Source organism: Sceloporus occidentalis, unplaced genomic scaffold (assembly GCF_023333645.1).
Source record: "Sceloporus occidentalis isolate IW3139 unplaced genomic scaffold, rSceOcc1.0.p SCAF_50, whole genome shotgun sequence".
NCBI classification, from domain to species: Eukaryota; Metazoa; Chordata; class Lepidosauria; order Squamata; family Phrynosomatidae; genus Sceloporus; species Sceloporus occidentalis.
Genome location: NW_028317030.1, coordinates 1,775,185 through 1,800,231, shown reverse-complemented (window position 1 = coordinate 1,800,231; position 25,047 = coordinate 1,775,185). Strand labels below are relative to the sequence as shown.

The 25,047-nt window shown below is 37.7% G+C and overlaps 1 protein-coding gene across 1 annotated transcript in view; it reads right to left on the bottom strand.

Annotated features, from left to right (window-relative positions):
• LOC149288614 (F-box/WD repeat-containing protein 4-like) overlaps positions 1 to 25,047 on the bottom strand; it is a 70,438-nt gene that overhangs the window by 5,683 nt on the left and 39,708 nt on the right. Inside the window, exons 6-7 of the mRNA XM_089491580.1 lie at positions 21,198 to 21,263; positions 1,935 to 2,075 (exon numbers count right to left, since the gene is read on the bottom strand). Coding sequence (XP_089347706.1) covers positions 1,935 to 2,075; positions 21,198 to 21,263 — 207 coding nt within the window. The remainder of the gene's footprint in view (positions 1 to 1,934; positions 2,076 to 21,197; positions 21,264 to 25,047) is intronic.

The following is a 25,047-nucleotide window of genomic DNA, read 5'->3' as shown; positions in this document are numbered from 1 at the left end:
AATGTAGGACACTGTCAGTAAACGCCGTCTTCCCAGTGACCTTATCTGTAGTCACACTGACTGTATGCCAAATTGAAATGCATCTAATCAATAAATCTGAGCGACAAGAATAATGGTAATCCTCATGATGGGATGAGGGCAGTGCTCCAAAACCTGACCGCATTTGTATACGGTAAAGACACAGTATTCGGATTCTTGTTTAACCCCTTCCCGGCTGATGGCATACCAGCTACCTCACAAAAAGATTATCCTACAGGACCCAGGATGTACCTGATACGTTATCTGTTAAAATCGCTCCCATGTCACCACAACTGCTGACCACTCCATGGCCAGAGAGGTCAGTCTACAGGAGATTTCCTGTGATTCCATGCCTATGATCACCTCTGCAGCCAATCACACGCATGGATGAGAAAACAAAAACAATGCTTGTAAGCAACTGTTCTTTGCCTCCTTCTCAATGTGATTGTAAGCTGGAGAGAGACAGAGAACGGTTCCTACCACTGAATGGCTGCTTAAGTTGTCAATCAGTAATAGGAATACACCCATTCAATGGAAGTACTGTACTGCTACCGCCATGCGGATACACTCATTACTTGATTTCCACGGGAAGTCGCCACTGCAGTCGTTCAAATAGATCGGTAAGAATTCTTAGTGAAAGAAGAAAACGTTTGCTGCATTTCATACAAGGAAACCTAATATGAATATTATAGTCACAAGCTGGACCCCCATTAACACTAACATGTAATTAATACATAATGTTTGACGCATACCTTTATTTTGATCTACCCATTATAGGAAGGTGCAGCATCCACAATAGCTCAGTGGTACACTTTTACAGATTCCCAGGACTATCGTTTGGGTTGATGCCTATAAAGTATATGATATTAGAAACGTGGTTCTCAGGACCCAGGAAGGGGCATGAAGATGGGGGTCTACGTGCAGAATGGTCAAGACGTGGTCTGAGATCACAGCGGTTTAACCGAAAGCAGCACTATTGGACACGGTTGAATAATACACAACGTCTGCGAGAAAGATTTTTTTTTTCCATGCTCAATTAAACTTCAAAGTTATAGAGTTCTCAGCTGAACTGAAACAGTCACGTTATTATCAGTCTATACATATACTGAAACAAGCTGGCTAAATTCTGTAGATTCTAAAACTTCAAACGGAACACAAAGACAGGCTTAAAAAAGGAACCAATGTTTCCAGTCAATCATATCTTCTCCAGCTATAAGTGTCAAGTAGGCTTAGGCACCAACAAAGCAGATCCAATGTGGAGCACTGCCAGTCCCCATAATTAAAAGGTATTTTAAAATAATTTTGTAATTGCATCTTGGGAGTGATTCCTCATTCCTCTAATGCTTTCCATTCCCATTGCTGGTAATTTCTCGCCCCCTTTATAACAGAACTGTAGAGCATATGCTTTTTTCCCCCCTTAGTTTAATGGCGGGTCTCTACTTTCAGAAATTCCTATGAATCAGAGCAACCTGATGAGTGAAGTAAAGACATGGGTATATTTTTTTATTATTTTTATTTTTTTAGACTTTTCCAAAAGACACATAATGTTATAATTGCCAATTAATAAAAAAAAAAAAGAAGAATTGAGATATAATGCAAATATTACATGTAAATATCCATCTGGTTGCTCTGATAATTGTTCCACATTTAGAAGTTTGCTGGTACCAGAGGTTAAACACTTGTCAAAGATACAGTAGATGTATTGTGTGTGTGTCTATATATATATATATATATATATATATATATATATATATATATATATATATATATATATATATATATATATATAGACACACACACACACACGTTTATAATCATAACACACATTTGATCGATCCATATTTGCAAGATTTATTTTCCCGTTGGATTTCTATGGGGTTTCTAACTTAATGTCATTAAAGCAGAATAGCTGGTACCTTGTACTTGTTCTGATGTCCCAATATCTTATGTAAGTATCGTATCCACAGGATAGCAAGGTATACGGGGTTTCATAGCAGACATCAAGGACCCCTGCACCCCGTCGGAAATCTGTCCCAAGGCAGGTCATCAGCTGTCCGCTAAAATAAAGGGGCACAAAAGATGAATTAGAACAAACATTCATTCACTGAACTAAAGACAAACTTCTAATGCCAATATGTCCAAAATTCAAAAACATGTCAAAGTACAGAAAGCCACATATTATGGCATTTCCACAAATAAAACACTGGAAAAAAACCCTGGGTGGGCGATCTCTCTGCAGGCGAACGCTATATGTATATGACTTCAGTCATACCTATCAAACCGCTTTTGTAAGAATGAATGTAAAATAAAAAAACCATGACCCTTAAAAGGAAACAATTTTTTTACTAAAATGTATGCTGTTTTAGAGCATATATAAAAACCATATATATGCGCAGGTTCATTCTAACACCTGTTTTCTGATTGCGTACAAAAATTATGTATAAATATATTTTATTATGCAGCATGATGTATGTCATGTTACATAGGTCTTTTTTCAACCTTATGAACTAAGTCCATCAAGTTCAACCCTTCTACCTAACCTTTCTATTCTTGATCCAAAAGAAGGCAAAAAACTACGCTATTAAGCTACTTCGAATTCTGCCATCAGGGGAAAAAATTCCTTCTTGACTCCAAGAGGCAATCGGATTTCTCCTTGGATCAAGAAGCTCTAAAATATTAATATTATTCTATTTATATCCCTGTATATCGTGCCTTTCTAAGAAAATATCGAGGCCCCTTTTGAAGGTATCTAATGTATTGGATAACACTACCTCCCTTGGAAGTGAATTCCATACCTTAATTGTCCTCACTGTGAAGAATCCCTTCCTTTGTCGTCTATGAAACCTGCGCTCTTCCAGTCTCAGAGGGTGACCTCTTGTTCTTTGTATATTTCTGTTAATGAACAGGTCACTGAAGAGCTCTTTATATTGGCCCTGCATATATTTGTATAATGTTATCATATCCCCTCTGAGACGCCGTTTTTCCAGTGTATATAATTTTAACTTTTTTAGTCTCTCTTCATAACTAGTATCTGCCAATCCCCTTATTAATTTCGTAGCCCTCCTTTGCACTTTTTCTAATTCCATAACGTTAGGAGCTGTAACGTAGCTGTGGAAGGGAGAGGCGTTGGTTAAATAACCATAGCCCCTCCCACAACTACAGGCTAATATACATCAGCCTTCACATTATTACTCATAACATATCTTTTAAACGATTGTATTAAAACGCTATGCATTATAACTAATAACATTTCCCGAAGTAAGAATGTCTTCACTGCATTCTTTAATTTGACATGGATGATGTTTTACATGCATTTGCCATGCCTTCCATAATTACATCATCTGGCACGACATTGTTTCAAATTAGTTCCCTCACTTGTCATATTTTGAAAATGAATGCACAGGTTGACAGATTTCTAGACACAAAAAATAACTATTTGAGCCAAAGCGTTTTTCATATGGCTGGAATTCTGTACAGTGGTCTGGGGGTAGACAGGTTTACAAATTACAATCTAATCCAGCCAGAATGCAAAACCGCATAGCACTGGTGAAAATGGTCAGTACCAGTAAACTGCATTCATTAATTTATTGTTGGTACAGACCGGTGGAAACATTTACTCCAAAAAGTATGTGCTTAAGTGATCAAGCTATATGTAGTAATACAAAATGAAGCCAAGAGTTTAGCCCCCGTTGAAATGAAAGGGCATATAGGTCAGGACGGCTGGTTTAGAGGTGCTGGGGAAAAAAACTTGCTTTTACCAGAACTCAAATTCTCTGGCGCCTGTAAATTGGCACAGGTTACCCACTTGGGGATAGTGAAGAGAACCCTTTGCAAGTATGTGAACTAAATTGAGGAACAATAATTAGCATTGAGCTGAGACACTACTCTGTCTTCTTCTTGTAGGACAGTTGAAATTGTAGCTCAAAAGAATGTATTTTTTTAAATTTAATATTCTTTATTATTATTAAACGACAATGTATTAAGTGCTATTATGGTGCACTCTGAAAGTCATCTTTCACCCTAGTGACCATCAAAACATTCCACACATTTTTTTTTACATAACCCACAATGCCATGTTGGCATGTTAAATGTTAAAGTTCATGACAGTACAATTAGAAAAAGACTGAACAAGAATGGTGTGTTTGGAAGGGTTGCAACTTTTCTCTAAAAAGAACACGGCAGCACCAGTAAGGTTTGCAAAATTGCATCTGAACAAACCACAAGACTTTGGAACAATGTCTTTTGGAAAGTCAAGACCAAATTGGAGAGGTTTGGCCATGATACACAGCACCAGGTTTGGGGAAAACCAAACAGAGCCTATCAGCACAAACACCTCATACCAACTGTCAAGCAAGGTGGTGGAGGGGTGATGATTTGGGGTTGTTTTGCCCAGGACCTGGGAGCCTTGCAGTCATTAAGTCGACCCTGAACTCCTCTGTATACAAAAGTATTCTAGAGTCAAATGTGAGGCTGTCTGACAGCTAAAGCTTGGTCAAAACTGGGTTATGTAACAGGACAATAATCCCAAGCACACAAGCAAATCTACAGCAGAATGGCTGAAAAGGAAAAGGATCAATGTGTTCCAATGGCCCAGTCAAAGAAATGTTGGCCAAAATTCCTTTATGTGAGAGATGGAAAGTCATACAGAAAACGGTGATCTACAAGCTATTTACTTGTAACTACTTGTGTAGTTTTGCACACCTGGCTTCTCCATTTTGGCTTTATTTTTGTTAAATAAATCATAACATGGTGTAATGCGTCATGTGATGTAGTTCATCTGAGGTTGTGTTTACTCAATTTGTAGATGTGCTAAGGAACAGATGATTGTTATTATGTCCTTATATGTAAAACCATTGAATTCACAGAGGCTGTACTTCCTTTTTTCACACGACTGTGTGTATGTATATATATATATATATATATATATATATATATATATATATATATATATATATATATATATATATATATATATATAGATATATATAGATATATATAGATATATATAGATATATATATATATATTACACACACATACATATACACACACACAGACAGAAGCATACAGATCAAATATGACTAGGTGTGACTAGGCTAAGGTAGTGGGATGCAGAAATAGGTTCACAGACACATTTAGATCCAACCTTGAGTTATACTTTTTTGTTTTTTAATAAGAGTTACTTCATTGGTTTCACATAAAAATCCGCCGATAAATTTAAAAAAAATCCTAGAGTTTAGTTAACGAGGCTTTGATATACATATCAATTACAGCTTAACAAAGACCAAGGGGCTGTCTTCTTAAAATTTAATATTACTTAAAGAAAATCAAAGGCGTAATAACAAAAGCATAGTTTCTACAAAGTGTAGCTGAATGTTTTTTTTTACAATATGAATTGTAAGTAGAATTATTTATGTGTGAGTTCCTAACAATGTGCTGGAATGTATCTCAGGACAAAATCACATCTTTCCATTAACGTTACCTTATCGTATCCAAAGAAAACCAAAGTATAATCCCTGGGAAAAGCATCTAAGTGACCTCTATTACTCCAAAGCACAGCTACTTAATGGGAAACGAAACTAAATAACTAAAATAGCAATCTTCTCTATAATTTAACGGCTCCCCTTGTATGCAACACAATGGAGTGAAAGCACCTGCTCTTTAAATAAGTTACAACCAGTATACTTAAAACTCAAAGAATGGAATCTGACATCACATTGGTTTATAGAACTCCATTATTTTGTTACTTTCTGCTCCCTGATCCAATGTCACAGATCTGAGACACTATTGCAAAATGCCTTAACTCCATCTGTAATCTGGGCTAAAACCTTGTTGGGGATAAAGACCACACAAAAGAAGAAATAGAGTCCTGGGAGATGTTAAAATAAGTAAACACCTTTGTGTCAGAGAAATAGCTGATAAAGCAGATTAGTGTCTGGAGCGCTGGTGTTCCCAGATCAGAAGGTGAATGCCTGTACGATCTTTGTAGCCAGCACGCTTCTGTGATCACAGAAGCTGGCTGCATGCTGGGGTCGGCCCGTTTCCCCCAGTAGCTCACCAAAGAGCAGATTATGTAGAATAACAATTTCATTGTCGCTGTGTAATTCCCTCCGTGACCATGACTGTGGGCTGCTACATCAACCTTTAATGCCAAGGCCGTAGCAACCATTTACACAGGCTAGACAGCCCTAGCGACAGGCCCCCATCGGAGCATCATGGACAAGCTTTATCATCAAGTGCATGAACTAATCCTCCAAAACCCAGCCCGGGGTGCTGGTTATTGGAAACCACAAATGCAGGGCTCTAAGAGTCCAAGACATACGATCACTGGCCTTCCTGGGGAGCGCAATTAAAAAGTGGAACAGCACCTTTAATACATATTCTGCTTTAGTGACCTGTCTGATACAGCACTGATTCTCCAGTCATGTACAAAGGTTTCGTGATCACAATGTTTGACTATTTAAATGCTATAATTAACAGGGAACATGCACACCCGGTCAGGTTTAGAACGTTTTCTTGAAATTGCTGCACATATCAATATTTTCGGAAAATGAAGAAGGAAAAAAAAAACAAAAAAAAACAGTTGACGGACTCAGTTTTAGGGTCCTCTTGAGATTCCTCTGCAAGCAATCGGAGAAGTTCTTTACAAAGATGATTTGATGTTCACATAGATATGAAAGGTGTAGCAGTAAGAACAAAGCCTACCCCCTTATCTCCCATTCTTCCTGCCTCTCATACAGCCGCAGATGAAACGGGATAGCAGATTAAAAGCCAAATTTGTCATGTGTTTAAACTTCAAAGGAAAGCCCTTACCATCATCCTATGCTTCAGACATCTCCCAAAAGGTAACCAACTACCACAAAGAGAACAATTACCAAACCCAGCCTCCAGTTACACTACAATAACATAGCTGTCATTCCTCGCAGCGACAGAACACGCAGAAAAAAAGTTTTTTGTTTTTTGGGGGTTTTTTTAACCCTCACAAATTTCATCTATAATTTTGTAGCCTTGCTCTACAACAGACATGGGCATCTGCATCTCCGTTCTATTTTTTTTATAATAAATATGTTTGGACATGCTGGAATTTTGGGGTCCTGCTTGAAATAGCTAAGATACAATCACGGCAAAATCTATGGGACACTTACTAAAAGCAGATTGCGTCTCTAATAACTAGAAGAGATAATCGTATGTTCATTTTGATCTGTGATAAATCAGATCCTAAAACATACAAGGCGTCCAGAACTGTTTACATAGCAATGGACCAAAATAAAAAGAATCTGCTTACAAATTACATCCAAGAAATGGGCCTCTAAAGTCTTCAAAGCTTAAGCGGCAATATACCTTTTTTTGTGCCAAATCTCAGATGTCGGTGTTAATTGGCACAGAGCCTTCTGGTGGTATCTGGTTGTGCTACCCAAAAAGTATCCCAATTTTAGGGGTTTTTTTTGCTTCTTTTGCAGATTTCATGATTTATATGGAGCTTCACACTTGTAAAGTCTAAACCTTTTACACGTCACATATTGTCACAAAAATTGAAAGTATCTTTATTTGCGACAATACTCTGTTACCTTTCCGAGCAAGTCTTTAGAAACCAAACGACTGGTCGCTGGATGTACCCGATATAAAACACACCTGGAAAATGGAAACTAACACAAAACCCTGACACTGCAAGCCCCATTTAAAGGTTTGGGGTCACTTAGCTGTTTTCATGAAAAAGAAGGAAAGAGTGGAAGCTGTTATAGCTGCAAAGGAGGGAACAGCTACATATTAATGCCCATGATTTTGGAACAAGATGTCCACACTACTGTTCGCTTTTAAATGGAAAACAATGACATTTCTAGCGGTAACATAATTGCAAAGGTGATTTCTAACGATCAATTAGTCTTTTAAACTTAAACTTGGATCACCGAACACAACGTGCCATGGAACACAGGAATGATGGGAGTGAGAAAGGGCCATTGGAAAACAGGAATGATGGGAGTGATAATGAGCCTCTGTACGCCTGTGAAAATATTCCATTAAAAGCCATCCTTTTCCAGATTCAGTAGTTTTTTGAAACATTAACAATTTGATTTTCTTTAAAAAAAATAAAAAAAAAGGACATTTTGTGACTATATATATATATATATATATATATATATATATATATATATATATAGATAGATAGATATATAATATATAAAATATACATACAGATATTTAGACTTTCTACTACTACAGCACTTAAAACATAAATAGAAATTCTTCTATACTTTAAAATGATGGGCTTAGAACTCTATGACCCCCATGGATTTTCTTGAAATAATGGATAAAATCAGGAAAAAAAGGCTATTTTGTAGCCATGGAAGTCTCAGCTTTTTTCCCCCCTCTAAAATTTCAATCCTCGGTGGAATGTTTCTACTGAGCGGCTTTGAAAGGGTCACGTCACATTGTTCTTCTTGTAGCGAAGGAGGCAGAAGCCCACTGTACACCCGTTCCCACAAAAAAGGGGTCTTCCTAATCTGATCAACTAATAGTTCATTTACCCCTCCTGAATGGCGCCCTCTTTCACACAACAAATGGTCATCTTAAGAAGAGGGCATGTCTTGAGAGGCTCTCGGCTTCTAATAACACTCTAGCCACTTTCAAGTGGTATATTCATTACCCGAATAATGGAACAATCTTCTTGCTCCCGTTTTGTTATTCTACCACTGTATTCATTGGGTGAACATCTGCTTGGTTTTTCTAGATTACCAAATCTGCTTTTTTTGGGATCTGAGCGTCTCTGAACATTTTTTCCCACTTTCATTTTTCCACTCTGAGTATCCACTAATGAGCTTTTAATAAGCAGTTGCCAAGAACGCTAAAAAGCTCTTGTCTGTTTTAATCTGGAGACGTTTTGTTTGTTTGTTTGTTTTATATTATGGCAGATGAAAGGGACACGGGGGGGGAGTGAGGGGGGGTGAGTAGTGCTTGGCACTTGCCGGCGGCAGCCTTGCCAGCCGGCAGTCTGAAGGTGGTATGCATACACAGTGCCAGCATTATCCATTCAAAAGGGCCTCCCGGCTTCAAAGTATCCTGCCGGCTTGACATTTCAGAGATGCGATCGTTATACGTATTAACAGCAAACAATAAACAAAAATGGATTCCCTGCTAAAACACGCTAAGATAATATTACAGGTTTTTCCTGGAGAGTCATTAAATACGGATTATTTAGAGTAGTTTGCCTTAGACCTGACATGAAAATATCGTGCAGCTTCCACTTAAAATATCACAAAGAAGTGTAAAAATCCAATTTCATTCAAAATGCAACCAGTTATCTCCAGGTTCCATTTTGTCAGAAGGAAAAATATCACTTGTGTTCCTAATAAATATACATATATAATGTCCATATATATTGCTCTAAAAGCCATCAATTACCAGTATATATATATATACACACAACATGATGAGAAAGGAGTGCAATTATATATATATTTATTTATTTATTTATTTTGGTCTGCCATTCCACTTATTGGTGTAAAAATACCTATTATACTTTCTATTACACATAGGAACTTATACACAGGTCACATGTCAAGGCATTTTATTTGAGATCATGAATAAAAAGGCGATTCCTGCAGTCTTATCACCATAGTAACCAATGGAATACTCTAATCAGCAGGAACTTTCCACAAGTTGCTATAGTGATAAGACCACGTTCTCAAACTTTTCTACAAAATAGTTTTTATAAACAAAAAATATGCCATCAGATATGAGTTATTTGCACAGTTTAGTCTGTTCATCCCTACTTGGCCATTGCTCTTATCTCATGTTAAGAACGGCCTTCAAAGCTTATCCAATGCATGCGTGAATCCCCTCTCTCTCTGTTAGCGTCTACCACTTCTGCTCGAAAGCCATTCTCTGTAAGCAGTATCCTCTCATTACATGACAATGAACCGCTGCCCCGCTATTTATTGGAATCACCAGATAAACACGCCATATCCTCACCTGCTTCTGCAAGTCAAATTGTTTTGTTATATACTGCTTGTTATGTCCTGTTAACCCACTGTACAGCGCTATGGAATATGATGGCGCTATATAATAGTGCCTCTCCTTCGCCCGGTACACTATTTGATTCTGTGACAGTGAGAACTTTGGTTAACCCTTGTAAGTTCATAATAACTGGCAGTGATTTCAATACACCTGAAATATTTTATCTTAATTTTTTAGGCTTTTTTTTTATGCTTATAATCTCCAGTGTAATAGTCTTGCCATATTAATCACCCCCTCCTCGCTGGGAGGCTCTTCCACTTATCTACTCCGAGTTATAGGATAGACATGCAAATTAGCTGAACTAGTGTTTGTTTGTTTTTACATAAGAATGTTTGCTTGTGTGCTTAGACTTTATTACGCTCCCTATACTTCTGTAGCCCTGACAAGAATAGATACTTTAGTTATGGGGAAACCAAACGATTTTTAAGATAAATGTGAGACTCTTTGGGTTTTTGTTTTATTGGCTATGGCATTGTCCACTTCAAAGCGAGTCGGGGGCTCGCCTTTTACAGAGGGTGGGATTCCTCTTCTTTATGGTCTGCCCACCCACCTCACACAGCTTGGGGACACATGCTTGAGGAAATCTGTACTTAAAAGAAAGCTTGGGGTGTCTATGTACGGAGACGGACGGGGGGGGGGTGCTCTGTCAAAATGGGAACGTCACTCAGGATCTGGCTTCCCAAGAAATAGAACTGCCTCATTTTATCCGTTCTATTACAACCCCGAGAACTAAATTGATGAAGAAACAAAAGTAACTACTAATACAGAGTCAGCCACCAATTTCCTTTTTAGGGAGGTTTTTTTTTTTTAACCATTCGCATGCTAAAGTGATATAGACACTGTGTTTACGGACATTATGGATCAAATATGTCTAATAATTAAAATTCACGGTTTAAGGCTGTTTAAGGGGTTAGAGGTGCTTCTGCTAACAGGTCCCATGAGAGGTTGAAGACACGGCGATGGCATGATCTGTATGTTGCTTTAACGCAGAGGAATCCGCCGACCAGTTCTTTAGATGGTTCCCAAACAAAGGGAAGGGTATTTATTTAATGAGAGGGGAAGGGGACATCTTATTAGGATTATTAACCTCTTTAGAGAGGGTGGATGAATCAGGAATTATTATAAAAAAAATAAAAAGTATCACCTATAATATCGCGGGTGCTTTTATTTTAAAGATTCCACCGTAACTTTAGGTGCATTTTTTTTCCCCAAAAGCAAAATAAATTTATTAAGTGTATTTTGCTGTAATTAAAGCATAATCTGAGCCGGTGAAAATTCAGTTTGTTCAAAGAACAGAAGAATTAAAAATCTGACTGTTCCAAATGCCTACATTTAAGACTGCGGCGAGATGCCAATACTGGCAATGACAACAGGCTTCAGACGCAAGAAGCTTGTAGCAGAATTTAGTAAAAAAAATTTTTTGGGTTAAAAGAAAAAAAAAAAAGACATCCAACAAGCATGCCAAGGGTATGAGAGGGCATCCAGGAAAAATAAAACAGTTTAACAGTAAAACATACTAAAACAATTATCTCTACAATTCAAGTCTACAAAAGAAGCATTAACTATCAGAATGTGTCAGAACATTAACTTTTATATAATACCACACTTTGTATATATTTTATTTGTGTTAATTCTCTAATAAACCAACGCTCAGTTTATCGGGGGACTTATATTGCCTATATGATGGCACTTATATATATATATTTTAAAAAGTACTTTAATTACGGATGTAATTCACAAATCATGTTAAACAGAACTGTATAGAATATAAGTAGCGCGTTATAAGTAACAGTTATATTTAACAAATAATATAATAATATATATAAATATATATATATAATGTATAAAAGTATAGTCATGTAAAAAATGACCGAAAAACAAAGTAAAATGTATAAGAAAGACAGAATATATTCTAATAATAAATAATGTTTTTCTATACACCTTTCCAAACGAAACCTTTATTATTCAAGCCTAAACATAATCAGTTTCAAAAACATATGTTTTTCGTCACCATTGAAAATGACTCACTCAGTTTTTTCATTTCTAATATATTTCATTAGATTTTGTTCTGTATATCCAGCGCTGGCAGATCCCGTAGCGCTATTACAATAGGAGATTGAAAATGAACATACTGGTACAGACGGATAAGAGGGCCCTGTTAATGTATTGGTTTGTTATGGTGAATACAGGGATAAATGTGATACATCTTCCACTGTGTCGTAAGCATTTGAGGAACAGAATACTGTTATACAGTTTATTCGGGAGTCTTCTCATTTTCGTTCGCAGATCTAATGTTTGATGGGACTACAGCACATCTTTGTGAATCTCCCCTCCCCCATTGTATTTTAAGGTTTTATAGAGTTATGGAAGTTTCAGCCATGTGAACGTATAGGGCGTATGATCAAGTCTTGAAACACAAAACCCAAGAAGATATTATTTGCAGGTTTCAGACGTTCACAAAACATACACATTAATTCCAAGCCAATAAAACAAAGACATGGTGCACCAAGAAGAAGGCTAGCCTTCGTTGGAGAGCCATATCCTAAAGTTCTTGTGTTATACCTGAGCCATCGATTTTGAATAAAGGCAGCTTGTGCAAGAAGATTAAGGAGATGACTGATACAGACACACAGACAATAAGCATAGTAGCCGAAAGAAAACATTGTCTTATGTAGGTACCTATGCAGTAAAAGATGTCCCCCAAAATTGGTCACAAAGAACGAGTGTACCCTTGAGGACCGAGTAATGAAATGATGTAATGAGGTTCTGCACCCACCAAGCGCGATCCCTTTTCGCAGTTACGTAAGGTTTTCTGAGGCATGCATAGCTCTTCATTGTCTCTGCCAAGGAAAGATAATCCTCAGGTCGATAAAATCAGATCCTTTACAGTAGGTCAGCAGCATCTCCCAACCCCCTGTCTTACAAAACACATCAGCAGACCCATCAAAAAGCTTCACTACAGAACCCTGTCTTAGCATCTCTCCTTAATTAGCCAGCAGGGGACCACTATTGTGCTGGATTAAGACTGTCAGAGCGTTCCCCCGAGCTGTATGTTTTTCTTCTTTTACCTCTTCAGCATTAACCTTTAGTCTCCGTAGACACAAAACAATTAAACATTTTAGAACTGGAAAGTGAATATGCAGGGTTTAACAACTAGTGAAGATGCTATTATTCTTGGCCATATTATAATGAACAGCAGGAGTCCCTATAGGGTTAGGTGCAGCAGCTCAGAAGCACCATATCCGTATGTTTTGTTTCTCCGAGCCAGGCTATTCTTGGGCTAAAATAATCAAAAACTAGATTTCAGCATCCAAAATGCTTCTGTAAGCAGCAGCGGGGCTCAAAAAGGACCATACCCAAATCTAATCATTGTGGCATCGCAAGGTGCATCCCCAATTTGTCGATGATTAGCAGTATTGTTGGTGTTACATTGTTACGAGTTAATTTTTAACAATGACCTATATTTAGCGGTGTTTCTTACAAAAATTTAAACAGAAAATGATTAAAAATGTTGGGTAAGCGACACATAGGTGGAACATTCTTGGAAACCGGCGCAACACAGCCTAGAACAGGTGGAACCGACATTAACAATAATGCATAATTGTGCAGAGCGTTACAAAAACACCCTTTATGTGACACTCGTATATTTTGAGTAACGAGGCTGAGCACAACTTAAACCTGAACTGTTTTTACAGGGATGTTTAAACTGGAAATAGATTAAAAAAAAAATAGATAGAAATGTATTTTTCCAAGCCTAATCGAGAGGCTAATTACAGGTTCAAACGCTTGCATGTGTCCAAGTAATTGAACAAACACAAACATGGTTTTTATGGGACTTTCTGGCTCTCATAATGAGACGTTCCTTTCTTTCTCTGAATTGGCCCACACACATTTAAATGGGCCAATAAAAAAGATACAATTTCTTTACCATCCCCGCTAAGAGACCCTGCCACGTTTTGTTACCCAGGTTCCCGTAAGGTTAAGTTCAGTGTATAAACGGACACGCTGGGCTATGGGAAACAGCCAGTTTTCTCAAATAAAGCCAGGATGGTGCAAAAGGGACCCCACTGGGCCTTTTATTTAGGAAAACAAACAGTGATGGCAGTGAGCCCCACTGCTCATGGACCAATTTAATGACAAACCAATGCTCTCTCTCGCCCTCGGGGGGGAACATAACAATTGCTTCAAATTTTGGGAAAGAAGACAAAAAAAACAAACGGTCAATCTGCTTTTCTTGTGTCCCTACTCCTATTCTTAGCACACGTGTGTTCTTGTACAAACGTTTAGATTGCAGTTTGTATAACATGCTGACCCCCAAATTCAGACATTTAACCCCCCCATTTATGCATTAAGAATGCAGAGAATGTGCCTCTCTTTGTATTTAAGCGATTCCCTCAAACTGTGATTTCCAGAGTGAAAGAGTGGAGGTGGCTGTCAGTGTGGAGCCCCGACTTTGGTACTCTTGGGTGGGAATGGACTTTGAGTTATAAAAGGGAAAAAAAAGCAACTGCTAAGGCCTCCTGAGTCGGCAAACACAACATTTAATTTAACAAAAAAATCAAAAGAAACCATCTTTTTGTTCCCTTTTTTTTGTCATACAAGAGAAGTACTCGAGACTTATCTTGATTCCTTACGAACGACACATTTCTGCACATTCTGAGAATGACTTTTATTAAAATGACTCTCAATGCCCCGTAACGGTCCGACTGCCTTTCCTTAGGGATGCTCTGCCAAAGGTTTCCATGGTTTTCGTTGAATGATTAGAAGCAGGAGGCACATTCTGAACCAGAAGGTCCATTCCGACTTTCCTTCCAACATGTCAGATTCTACCTCGCTTTGTCCAGAAGTCAATGTTGTTATTTAATAGAGAAACAGGAATGAGCTTCATCTTTAGGACCGTGGGTATGCAGCATAAGGCTGAATTCTAGTGGTTTGTTAAAAACCTATAAATAGTGTGATCTTTTGAGACCACGTCTCTTCTTAAAGCATGATAGCATGCCTGAAAAAGTGACCCAGATAGACTCAAAAGCTTACAATCATTATAACTTCAGCTACCTAAAAAACAAATTATCTTTACCCAATTTATTAGTGCTAAGTGGTTATTTTATTTCTACAGGAAAACAATGTGATTAATATTATAACATTTTATGGGGGAAAACACATAGTTCCTTTAAAGGGACAGTTTAACATTTAATACAGACTAAGTAAAAGGAACTTTATTAGGAATGAAATACCCTTTTAAAAGTTCTGTGCCTCCTCCGTGCTCTGCTACTTATGCCACTTTTAAAGAAAATATAATAAAATAAATAAAAAATGTAGGAGCCGTAGCTGGCTGCCTCGTACGACTTTGTTTCTGAAAGCTGGGCATCCACAACGCTTTCGTATCACAGATAGATTTCTGGAATTCTGGATAGATTTTTCAGCTCGGATAGGCTTTTATGAAACCTAATCTGTTTTTTGTTTGTTTTTAAGATAACCAGGAAACCAAACAAACAAACAAAACAAAAAAAAAAAAACGATCAGACTTACAGAAACAGACAATATTTCAGACAGACTTCTAAGGAGAAGAATTTTTCTTGTCTCTGTTTACTTAGCGGATGAACAGAAGTGCAACAGATATTGAACGATAAACCCTGAATGGTTTGGTACGGTGTTAGCCGCTGACCCCTGCCAGCTAAAACCATTCTCTTAAAACTCCTCTCAGATCTGCAACGACGGCTAAAATTTTAAGTATAGAATTACGCTGTTGTGCGTAACTTTAAAGGGAACGCTCCTTAGGAAAACTCCACTTATATGGATAAATCCTTCGGTAAATACCAAGAGTAAGTTTGGGGAGGAAAAAAATAAAAAAACTCATGATCCGGCGGTCTGGTGAAGAGGCACTTCAACTAACTATACAAAGACGATGAGCCGATCATTTCAGTCGCAGCCATTCCTTGAAGTCAATGCCCCAGAAGCGGGACTTATTCTCTGTGCAAACAGACGGCTAGAAGCTACTGAAGTGTCATAATCTTCTGCCGTACAAATAGATGAATATGTAATAAGACTTCGCAAATAAATATAGAAATACGTCCAGACTTTTTGATCTGAATTTTAAAAGATATAATTATATGATATAAGAAAATTGGATAGTTTTAATATATCACGCAGAAATGAATCTAATCGTAACAGTCGCTTCCAACTTAAATAAAATCTATAACCAGAAAACAGAATGTTTGATACAAACAATAGAAAAGCAAAAATGTATGAAATATCTCTACCGGGGTCAAATAACACAGACATGTCAGACTCGCATGACCCCAGTTACCCTCTAGGGGGCAGTGTGGTGCTCGGTCTTGCTCAGCATATAGCTAGATGGACAGCTGGGACGTATAAACGTGGGGACATGCGTGCAACCTTTTAACTTCCAAAGTTTTGGAAAGCATCTCTCCATCAGGTAAGAAAAGAGATGGAGGGATGGATGAAGAACGAGGAATTAATAAGGAGGAAAAAAAAATATCCAATTAAAAATATCCACATTTAGGTTGAAGAAAATATACTTAAAGTCCATTCAATTGATCCAGAAGTTGGCAAAAACCCCACATTGAAGAAATTTCCAGTTGTGGATAAAATTTCTTCTTCGCTCCAAAATGGTTTCTGATTTTTCACGGGATCATCAAGCTATAACTAATCTTTGCCAAAAGATAAATAAAAATAGGGCCCATATTTAAAAGGCATCAATTAACATTTGAAAAATGTTACATTTTGGTACAACCAGCTCGCGTGCTCCTAACTTTTTTGTAATCATATTACGTAAATGTTTAATGCGCTGTCCGTTGGTATGGTAGCTGATGTGTATAGATTTCTGTATACGGGCAACGACAGTTTCTTTTTATTTTATTTGCTTTTGCCTTTATCCTGATGTTTGCCCCAATGGTATTTATATTAACAAAATGTGAACATTGATTCACCAAATAATATAACCACGTGGGAAGATCACCTATATAAACAACCAAAATTTCACAATAAGACACAAAAAGCTCTTAGTTCTACATTTCTGGGATTTTCAATCATCCAATAGTAAAACAAATCTGTACGGTGTCTGAATGTAGACACCAATTTAGTTAATATTGGTTTTTAAAAAGATAGTTTCATTAAAACAAATAGTGACACTAATTTTAGGCCATCTAGCAGGACAACTTAAAGACGACGGGGAGATGAGGAATAGGCATATAGCAAATATCTTACTTTTCTTAACAAACAGAGAGGACAATTTATTCAGTCTAATTAGAGGATTTATGTAATTGTTAAACAAGCGGGCTACTGGCCTACGGTGAAAGGTTTAGTCGGTTGCGTGCCAATTATCAGCGTGATCTTTATGCTTCCACAAACGCAAAAAATAAAGATAGAAAAATCTACAAAATACATTCAAATAACACGATACGCCTAACTATGATGGAATCTATCATTTCTAATAATAAAAAAAAATAATGGAAATTATCTTTTTAAACGCAGATATGGACACTTCTTACATCATCTTTTACTATTGTGATTTTTTTTTTTTCTCGCTTCTTTCCTTTGTTTGAGCCATTAAGGGATTATTGCACTGTCGCACCCTTAAAGGATCATTAAAAGATTTAAAAAAAAAAAAAGGTAGGTGCGAGCATCGCATGTAAGAAATGGAGCAAAAATGAGCAGCTATCTCAAAATCCCCCAAAAATGTAAGGCTTAGTGCTCTGTTAACCCTTTGGTGGCCAAAGGCTAGACCTCGTCGGGCATGTAAGGGGATCATAGCTGGGTAAAAAAAGGAATTTTCGGAGAGAAGGAATAAAAACAAAAAATAAAACACATTTTGCTTTCTGAAAAAGAATGATGGGAGTACATTAATAATACCAAACAAACTTTAGCCTGAAATACCAATTTGTCATCCAATATTTAAAACACTTGTGGTTGTCAGATTGTCAAGGTCAGTGTAAAGAGCAAATCCAATCAAAATATGGTGTATAACTAATAAATATTGAGAAAATGTGAACCACAATAATATCACAAACCACAGAGCGGGTGCTGGAGCTGAATGTAGGTAAGGAAATCAGGTGCAATAAGATGAGTCCGAACACATCTCCAGCTCGCAAAATAGTTGGGGGGCAAATGCATTGGAATTTTAAATGGATCTCTCGGCTACCATATGCATTAAAGTGCACGTGACGGCAGACGGAAAGCAGCCATAGGCAGAGTTTGGATTGGCCAAATGGCTTTTTGATTTGCCCTTCAATCAGGCTCTGGCACTATTGAAAGATCAGACTAAATCCTGCCTGTTCAATACCTTAATCCTATTTTCTACAGCTTTATTAAGTACTTCAGCCTCTCTGGAAAAACCAGGTAAGGATGGCACGTTCAGGTAGTCAGCATTCATTCATTACCGTCGCCTGAACAATACCGATCGTTTCCGACAGCCTTCTCTTCTCTAAGCCAAATAACACGTTTTATGTTGAAATACTTTGTTTCATATTTGCCTAATAACAACATATATTCTAACAAAGCGTTCCGTGCTTCAATCTGTTTTTGCTGCACTTTAACCCTGTAGTTATGTCTTGTGAAAATCTCCTGTATCGAAGGGGCTGTTCCACTTGGACAGAATGTAACTCGATTACAGAAGGGTTCAATTCAGCAGCGTAACTAAACTATTAGACTAACAAAAAGTCATCGTAAACAGAATTTCCTCCAGATTTTCAGCCCTCGGTGAATGTTCACCTATGCTTTAATCAGCGCTTGACAGATCTCAAGATCTCCTTAATACGCTAATAAATTCATTGTTTTATATTTAAATCTTTAGGTGAAAACCTTCCGTAATTCTTTTAAAAGGTCTCTTTCTAGCGTGGTAAGCACCTGTTATTTTTTTTTCTGTGAATGTTTAATCACACAGAAACGTATACTTTTATGGAGCCATTTTGGTTTTTATGGCAGTATATCAGTAATTTTCCATCACATGACAATTTAGCCTTCGCTGATAAATTAGGAATGTGGCAACAATTTGCACGGTTAAAAAACATTACCGGAAAGGGTTTGGGCGCTAACAATTATGTACGTAATGAGGTATTTAAAGCTAGTCACGGTGGAACGGAAAAGTTTCGAAATAACTTTGTACTTTCATTGAGGAGGTAAAACGAGCTTTTTCTTTGCATCTGCAATAAGAAGAGATCTTGTTAAGATGCCCTGCATCGATCTAGCTACAGGAGCAATGACCGTCAGCCACAGGATCACTGTCTGTAGAAGACAATTCCGGCCACCAAGAGAAAGTATTTGGTAACTTCTAATGCAGAAGCGGCTTTCGTTAAAAATGGTGGATTAAAATTAATTTGGGATCTAAAAAAAAGCCAAAGAAATGTTAAATAAATAGTTATTAGTGATTTATCTAAATTTGCTCAAAAAAACTGCAGGCCACCACTGCTGTCAGTCATGTGATATTTTGGGTAACTTTCCCCTGCTCAAACACCGCACTGAGCTGATGCTTTATGTCAATGCTAATGAAGTCCCTTCCTCCATGGACTATTATGAGATAAAGGGTCAGACTGGAGATTAAGACTGAGTCATTCTACTGGTTACCACAGAAAGTCTGACAACAAGCCAATGTGTTTGCCTAATAGATTGTGCTAATATAACAGAGCTAGCACACCTATAAATGCAAAAACTAGAACGGTTAAAAAAAAATAATAGTGCAATACTGTGAAATGTATTTTTAACGCTGTAATAACAACATTTGGAGTTCCTCTTAAAGTATTGGATATAAAAATGTAATATGCTGCACAAGAATAAATGTATTTCTCTAACGTAAAACAGGATGAATGCTGTGGTTTGAATCTCTAAAGTATGAACTCCAATACATCGTAGAAATAAAATGTTGCATCGTCAAATTCAAGTCCACATAAAATATTATATTGCATGTCTGGTTCCCCCATAAATTGGTTTCAATTCTTATCAGAAGGAAAACCGTGCATGTACTAGCACAATAAATTCCTGCTAACGGTTGCTGAGTACGTCCAACGCTATGCTAATTTAGTATGATATATGTGAGCTCTGTGGCGCTAATGCAGGAAATAAGGAAGCCATCGTTTGTTACTGTTTTTGGTTAAGAGCTCCCTGTGATCTCGCAGAACACCCACTCACCTCGAAACATACAGTACATTGTGATTCACATGCGCAGCGCGGTGCATTGAAATGCAGTTAGTCATAGGTCAAGGGGTAGGATTACCTAAGGGAAGCTACTACTGGCATACGATGTAGATTAGGTTGCAGTCAATAGTATTACCATATGGTACTTCTAGGGAGATTAAAAAGGGAAACGCTGAAATATACCTTTTCAGTGAGTATCTCCTTGATGCACATGAAAAACAACTTGTGAATTCGAGTGGAATGTTTAAAAACATTCCAAAACATTAACGTTATTTGGCTACTGATGTAATTACAAATTTAAAACGAATGAGCCTTTGGACAACCCATCGATTACACTAAAAAAATTGCAGGAATATTGAGAAATGTATTTCATGTTATTAATGTTTTATGCAGACACAAGGAATTTTATATTTCTCATGCATGTTACACTCATTCCAAACGCAACTGAAACACTCAAAAGTTCAAATCTCCGATCAGGTCTCTGTATGAAATAAAACGGCTAGACGACTTTAATGTCTGGAATTACCACTCAATTTATCTAGAAACCATATACTCTTTATGGAAAAACAAGCACCCGTGACCCACCTGCTTGACATTGTCAAGAGCTGATCTATACTCGATCTTTGCGCAAATGTCTGTAGAAATCCATAGTAAAAACACCTGGCCGTCTTTACTTTCTAGAAGTCATATTGTTATGTGATGCGCTACTTGTTATACCCCGTTTACCCACTGTACAGCGCTATATAAATCAATATATCATATCATCACAGACTTATACCTTCATTTATTATAGGAGCCGATGATCTCGGCTTTCTATTGGACGGTTAAAGATAAGCCCAGCTGGAAGAACTCCTTAAGGAGTCAGTTGCTTAGTATTTTTTTAGTATGTTAATTTTATCTTAAATGTTATTTTAAAAAAAACCAAAAAAACTTTATATTTGAAAAAAAAGTTCAGCATTTTTAATATTTTACATACCCATATATAAAACAGATGTTCAATGAGACAAGAAAATATTACCTCTGAAGGTCCCAGATCCTGAGTGGTGACGTATGGCCACAGCAAGCTGTCCCAGTAACAAAAGAGCTGCAAAATAATAAAGAAACAGGGAAATAATGATTCATTCGTCTGCTACAGATGCTGAGAGACATCAGCAAAGCGACGTAAGGAATATTCTCCGTTTCCACCGTCTCTTATCCCCCCAGCACCGAGCACTGCAAAGCCAAGTTTCAGCACAGCAACCTTTCAAGAGACCACGATGACCTTTGTTCCTTTACTGTATCTTCTCAAAATTATTATTTATAAGCAGATATCCAACCATCTATTTCCACCATTTGTAAATAAAATGGTACAATAAATAAAACTAGTAATAAAAACAGTAATAACAATAATAATTAAAAAAATAAATAATAATAAAAAAGAATTATTTGGCAGTAGATAACTATTCGGTCTGTCTCGGTCTCCCCCCCCACACACACATTTTTAGGAAAGACTCAGTCCTTAATAACGCCTTAGATAATAATGCGATAACAGGTTTTTTTACCTGTCAAATAGGTAGACTGGCATTGCTCTCGTAACCCGATTTAGAACACGTTATTATTGTGCTCTGGCCAGGCGAGGCGGGGTAATTAGAGCCACTTGGAAATTTAAATTAAGAAAAAAATCCTAAAAACTTGAGAATACTGCTTTGTGGGAAATAATTTTCTGTTCATATGTGCAAATTTTTTATCCGCGCATCACTCTGCCTCTAACAAAAAAAAAATACACATTTCAGATCAGAACAGTTCAAGTTTAATTAGTCTTATTTATTTTCACAAACCGGGAAAACCATTTGTCAATGAGGGCTGAAACGACAATGTAATACATTATTTTTTTTGTCTTTAAGATAATCCATTAATAACTACCGGAGCCAATTACTGCGCTGAGTAACGTAGCGGCCTCTCTGAAATTATTCTAGCAGTCAATTTGCTTCTTAAAGCATCAAAAAAAAAAAAAAAGTGTAAACAAAAGAAGAGAGGAGCATATTTTCGGGAAGGTATGCGGTAACACTCTTAGATTCTTACCACGGGTCTAAATTAGCTTCAAGGTAAGTCAATAGCGAAGAGAGAGGGGAGGAAACCATCTTTAATCCCTGCCACTGTGGCATATCTGACCTCCCTGTAGGCCTGCGGTAGGGATTAATAACGCTACCCCACTGGTCCTTCACCCCTACACTACCCTCCCCAAATCGTCTTACTTGATCCAGTGTGTTCTCTGCGAGAAGACTGAACCAAAATGAGTTTCCCTCCCTATATTGTCTAAACATTTTTCTCCAGGTGCATACAGAGCCGAGTGGTTTAGTGAAGGCGTTCTGTCCCACCAAGATACCTGTGGTTTTCCCACCACCTTGATCTTTACGCTCCACTGCTCCTCTTCTTCTGAACAAGAGAGCTGCTTCTTTATTCTTTTTGTAAGATTGGCCTTACATCAGTTTGTGTGACAGAAAGAAAAGAACCTAGCACTCGATTTCACATGGTTTATTCAGAAATTCGGAGGGTAAAATAAAATACTGTTTTTCTTATTGAATGCTTTCAGTTGCCAGTTATAAACACCGCTGTGAAAGTATCTGGGATACGTTGGTTTTCAAGTTATCCGACGCATCCGGAATAAAACGCGGAACGTAAAATTTAAAATCCTGAAAGCAGAACACCGAGGATAATGCCGCAATATTCAAGATATATACCTGCTTTAAAGTAACACCGATGGTGATTTTGAAAAGGTTTGGTCAAATTATTACCTCGATGATAAAACGATTCTTCGCGTTTTACATCGGAAACCCTTTCTATACATAACCACCGTGATCGCTTAATGGTTTAAATAACTCACTTTTCACCAAATTCTATAAGTAATGTGCTTTCATTTGTATGAACCAAGGCCTTCTTAACTCTTTAAACTCTTCCTTGGAAGAAATAATGTTTATGTGCTCGACCGCTGCTTTAAAATGAGTTGTCGCATACGATATAAAACCATAACCAGATCCCAAAACAATCTATCACTGTTCCAATTTTGGACTCGGCATTTAAGTTATTTCAGGTTTTTTTTTCACCTCCAACATCCGGTTTGCCTCTATGAAAGGCATAGATGGGGCATTAAGTGCAAATGTTCCATCATCCCTCTCAATCTTAAAAAAAGGGCCAATGTACTTTGGTGAAAACTTTAGTCTGGGGCAAGACACAGTCATATGGTACCCAACAACAGAACACACACTACATCTACTTGGTCAAGACACATCAGCCATCGTCTTCAAACATACATATCCACCAATCTCATAGCTGCATAGAGTTTGAGCGCCAGATTATACAACTACCTGGAACCACATACAACCTTGAAAGCAGCCTCCAGTGTGAACCGATATAAAGTCATGCTGGTGTACTACTTGTATTGGTTTATTACACTGCTAGGTGATATATCACTTCTATAGATGGACTAATACGGCATTGAGAAAACTGACTAATAGACACAAAGGCATGGCATGGATGGCCATTAAGGGATGCCTCCTGTTAAGGACTTTCCTGGATGCTGAGAGGTTGTGCAGATTCAGAAGACATTGACCATCATGGCGGAGGAGACTTTGTTACATCTGTTCTGGGAGCTTCCCTTTGCATAGGCTTTGGCGAGATCGCTTGAAAACGAATTCCATTCAGTTTTGCATGGACTCTTCAGAGGGTGCCATAGAAGACGTTTGGTGCCTAATGTGTTGTGTTAAGTCCGAGACTGTTGTGAGCTGATCCTCAGCATGCTAAGAGACTTCTCCATTTCGAAAGTTTCAAAGAAGATTAATACCCAGTCCTCACTCTCATGATCCCCCAGCCCTTGGACTTCTGTCATATTCCCTTCCCACCCACAATCACAATCCTCCGGTGTTATTCTCGCCGCAAGGACACTATACCTTTGGAACTGTTGTTTTTTTTTTAATGTGGTTATTGTTGCTTCTTAGTACTTTGCGTCCCTGTCTTTTTTCAGGTGTACTGTTTTTGTTATATCACTGTATGTAAGGTATGCTCAGTACTTGAATAAAATAAAATTACACTTCCAGAGCTGGGTGAAAAGTAAGAAACTTCCTTGCATGAATTGCTATGAAAACCTCACAACTTGGCTTCCTTCTACCATAACTCTTTGTGTAGACAAAGATGCCTTCAAAGGCGAGATGTCACATGACTAGCATCCAGAAATAAGGGCTGCAAATACTGAAACATTGTTTCACATGATGGAGGAAGTGTGATCGGGCCTATACCCAACTCAGTCATCACCTAGAGCACTAGCCATGACGTAAACACAGAAACCCTTAGGCCTGTTCTTCCTGGTGTCGTCTTAGACTCAGGAGCCTTATGCCTATTCCATGAATGTTTAAATGGCCTTACTGTATCTACATGTTTTAGAGTATCTGTAAGTGTTCATCACCGTCAGTAATAATAACGCAGAGCCTAAGACACACCGTACTCCGGGAACAGGAAAGAAGGAAGGAGAAGACACCCGAGGAGTAACATAGTTAAAACATTCCATTCCTTCATTTCGACATTTTGTTTTATTTATGTTTCAAGGAAAGGTTTTATATGTGCAATGTGTTAAAGAGGATGAAAAGAAGGGAAAAAAACCAAAAAACGACAGTGTGCAACATTTGCCACAAGACAATAGCGGGTGTGGGGTGAAAATGTTAGCCAAGACGGGAGAATGACATGACCCCAATGCTGCTAAAACACATATAGGTTTGTGTGTCCATCGATTCAGCAGTGACACGCTTTGGCAAGGAAGGCCACTAGAGCTGTCAACTCCTTCATCCCTGTGCCCATCAAGTGCTTTCAGCTCTTCCCGACCCGCACTGGCATTTTAA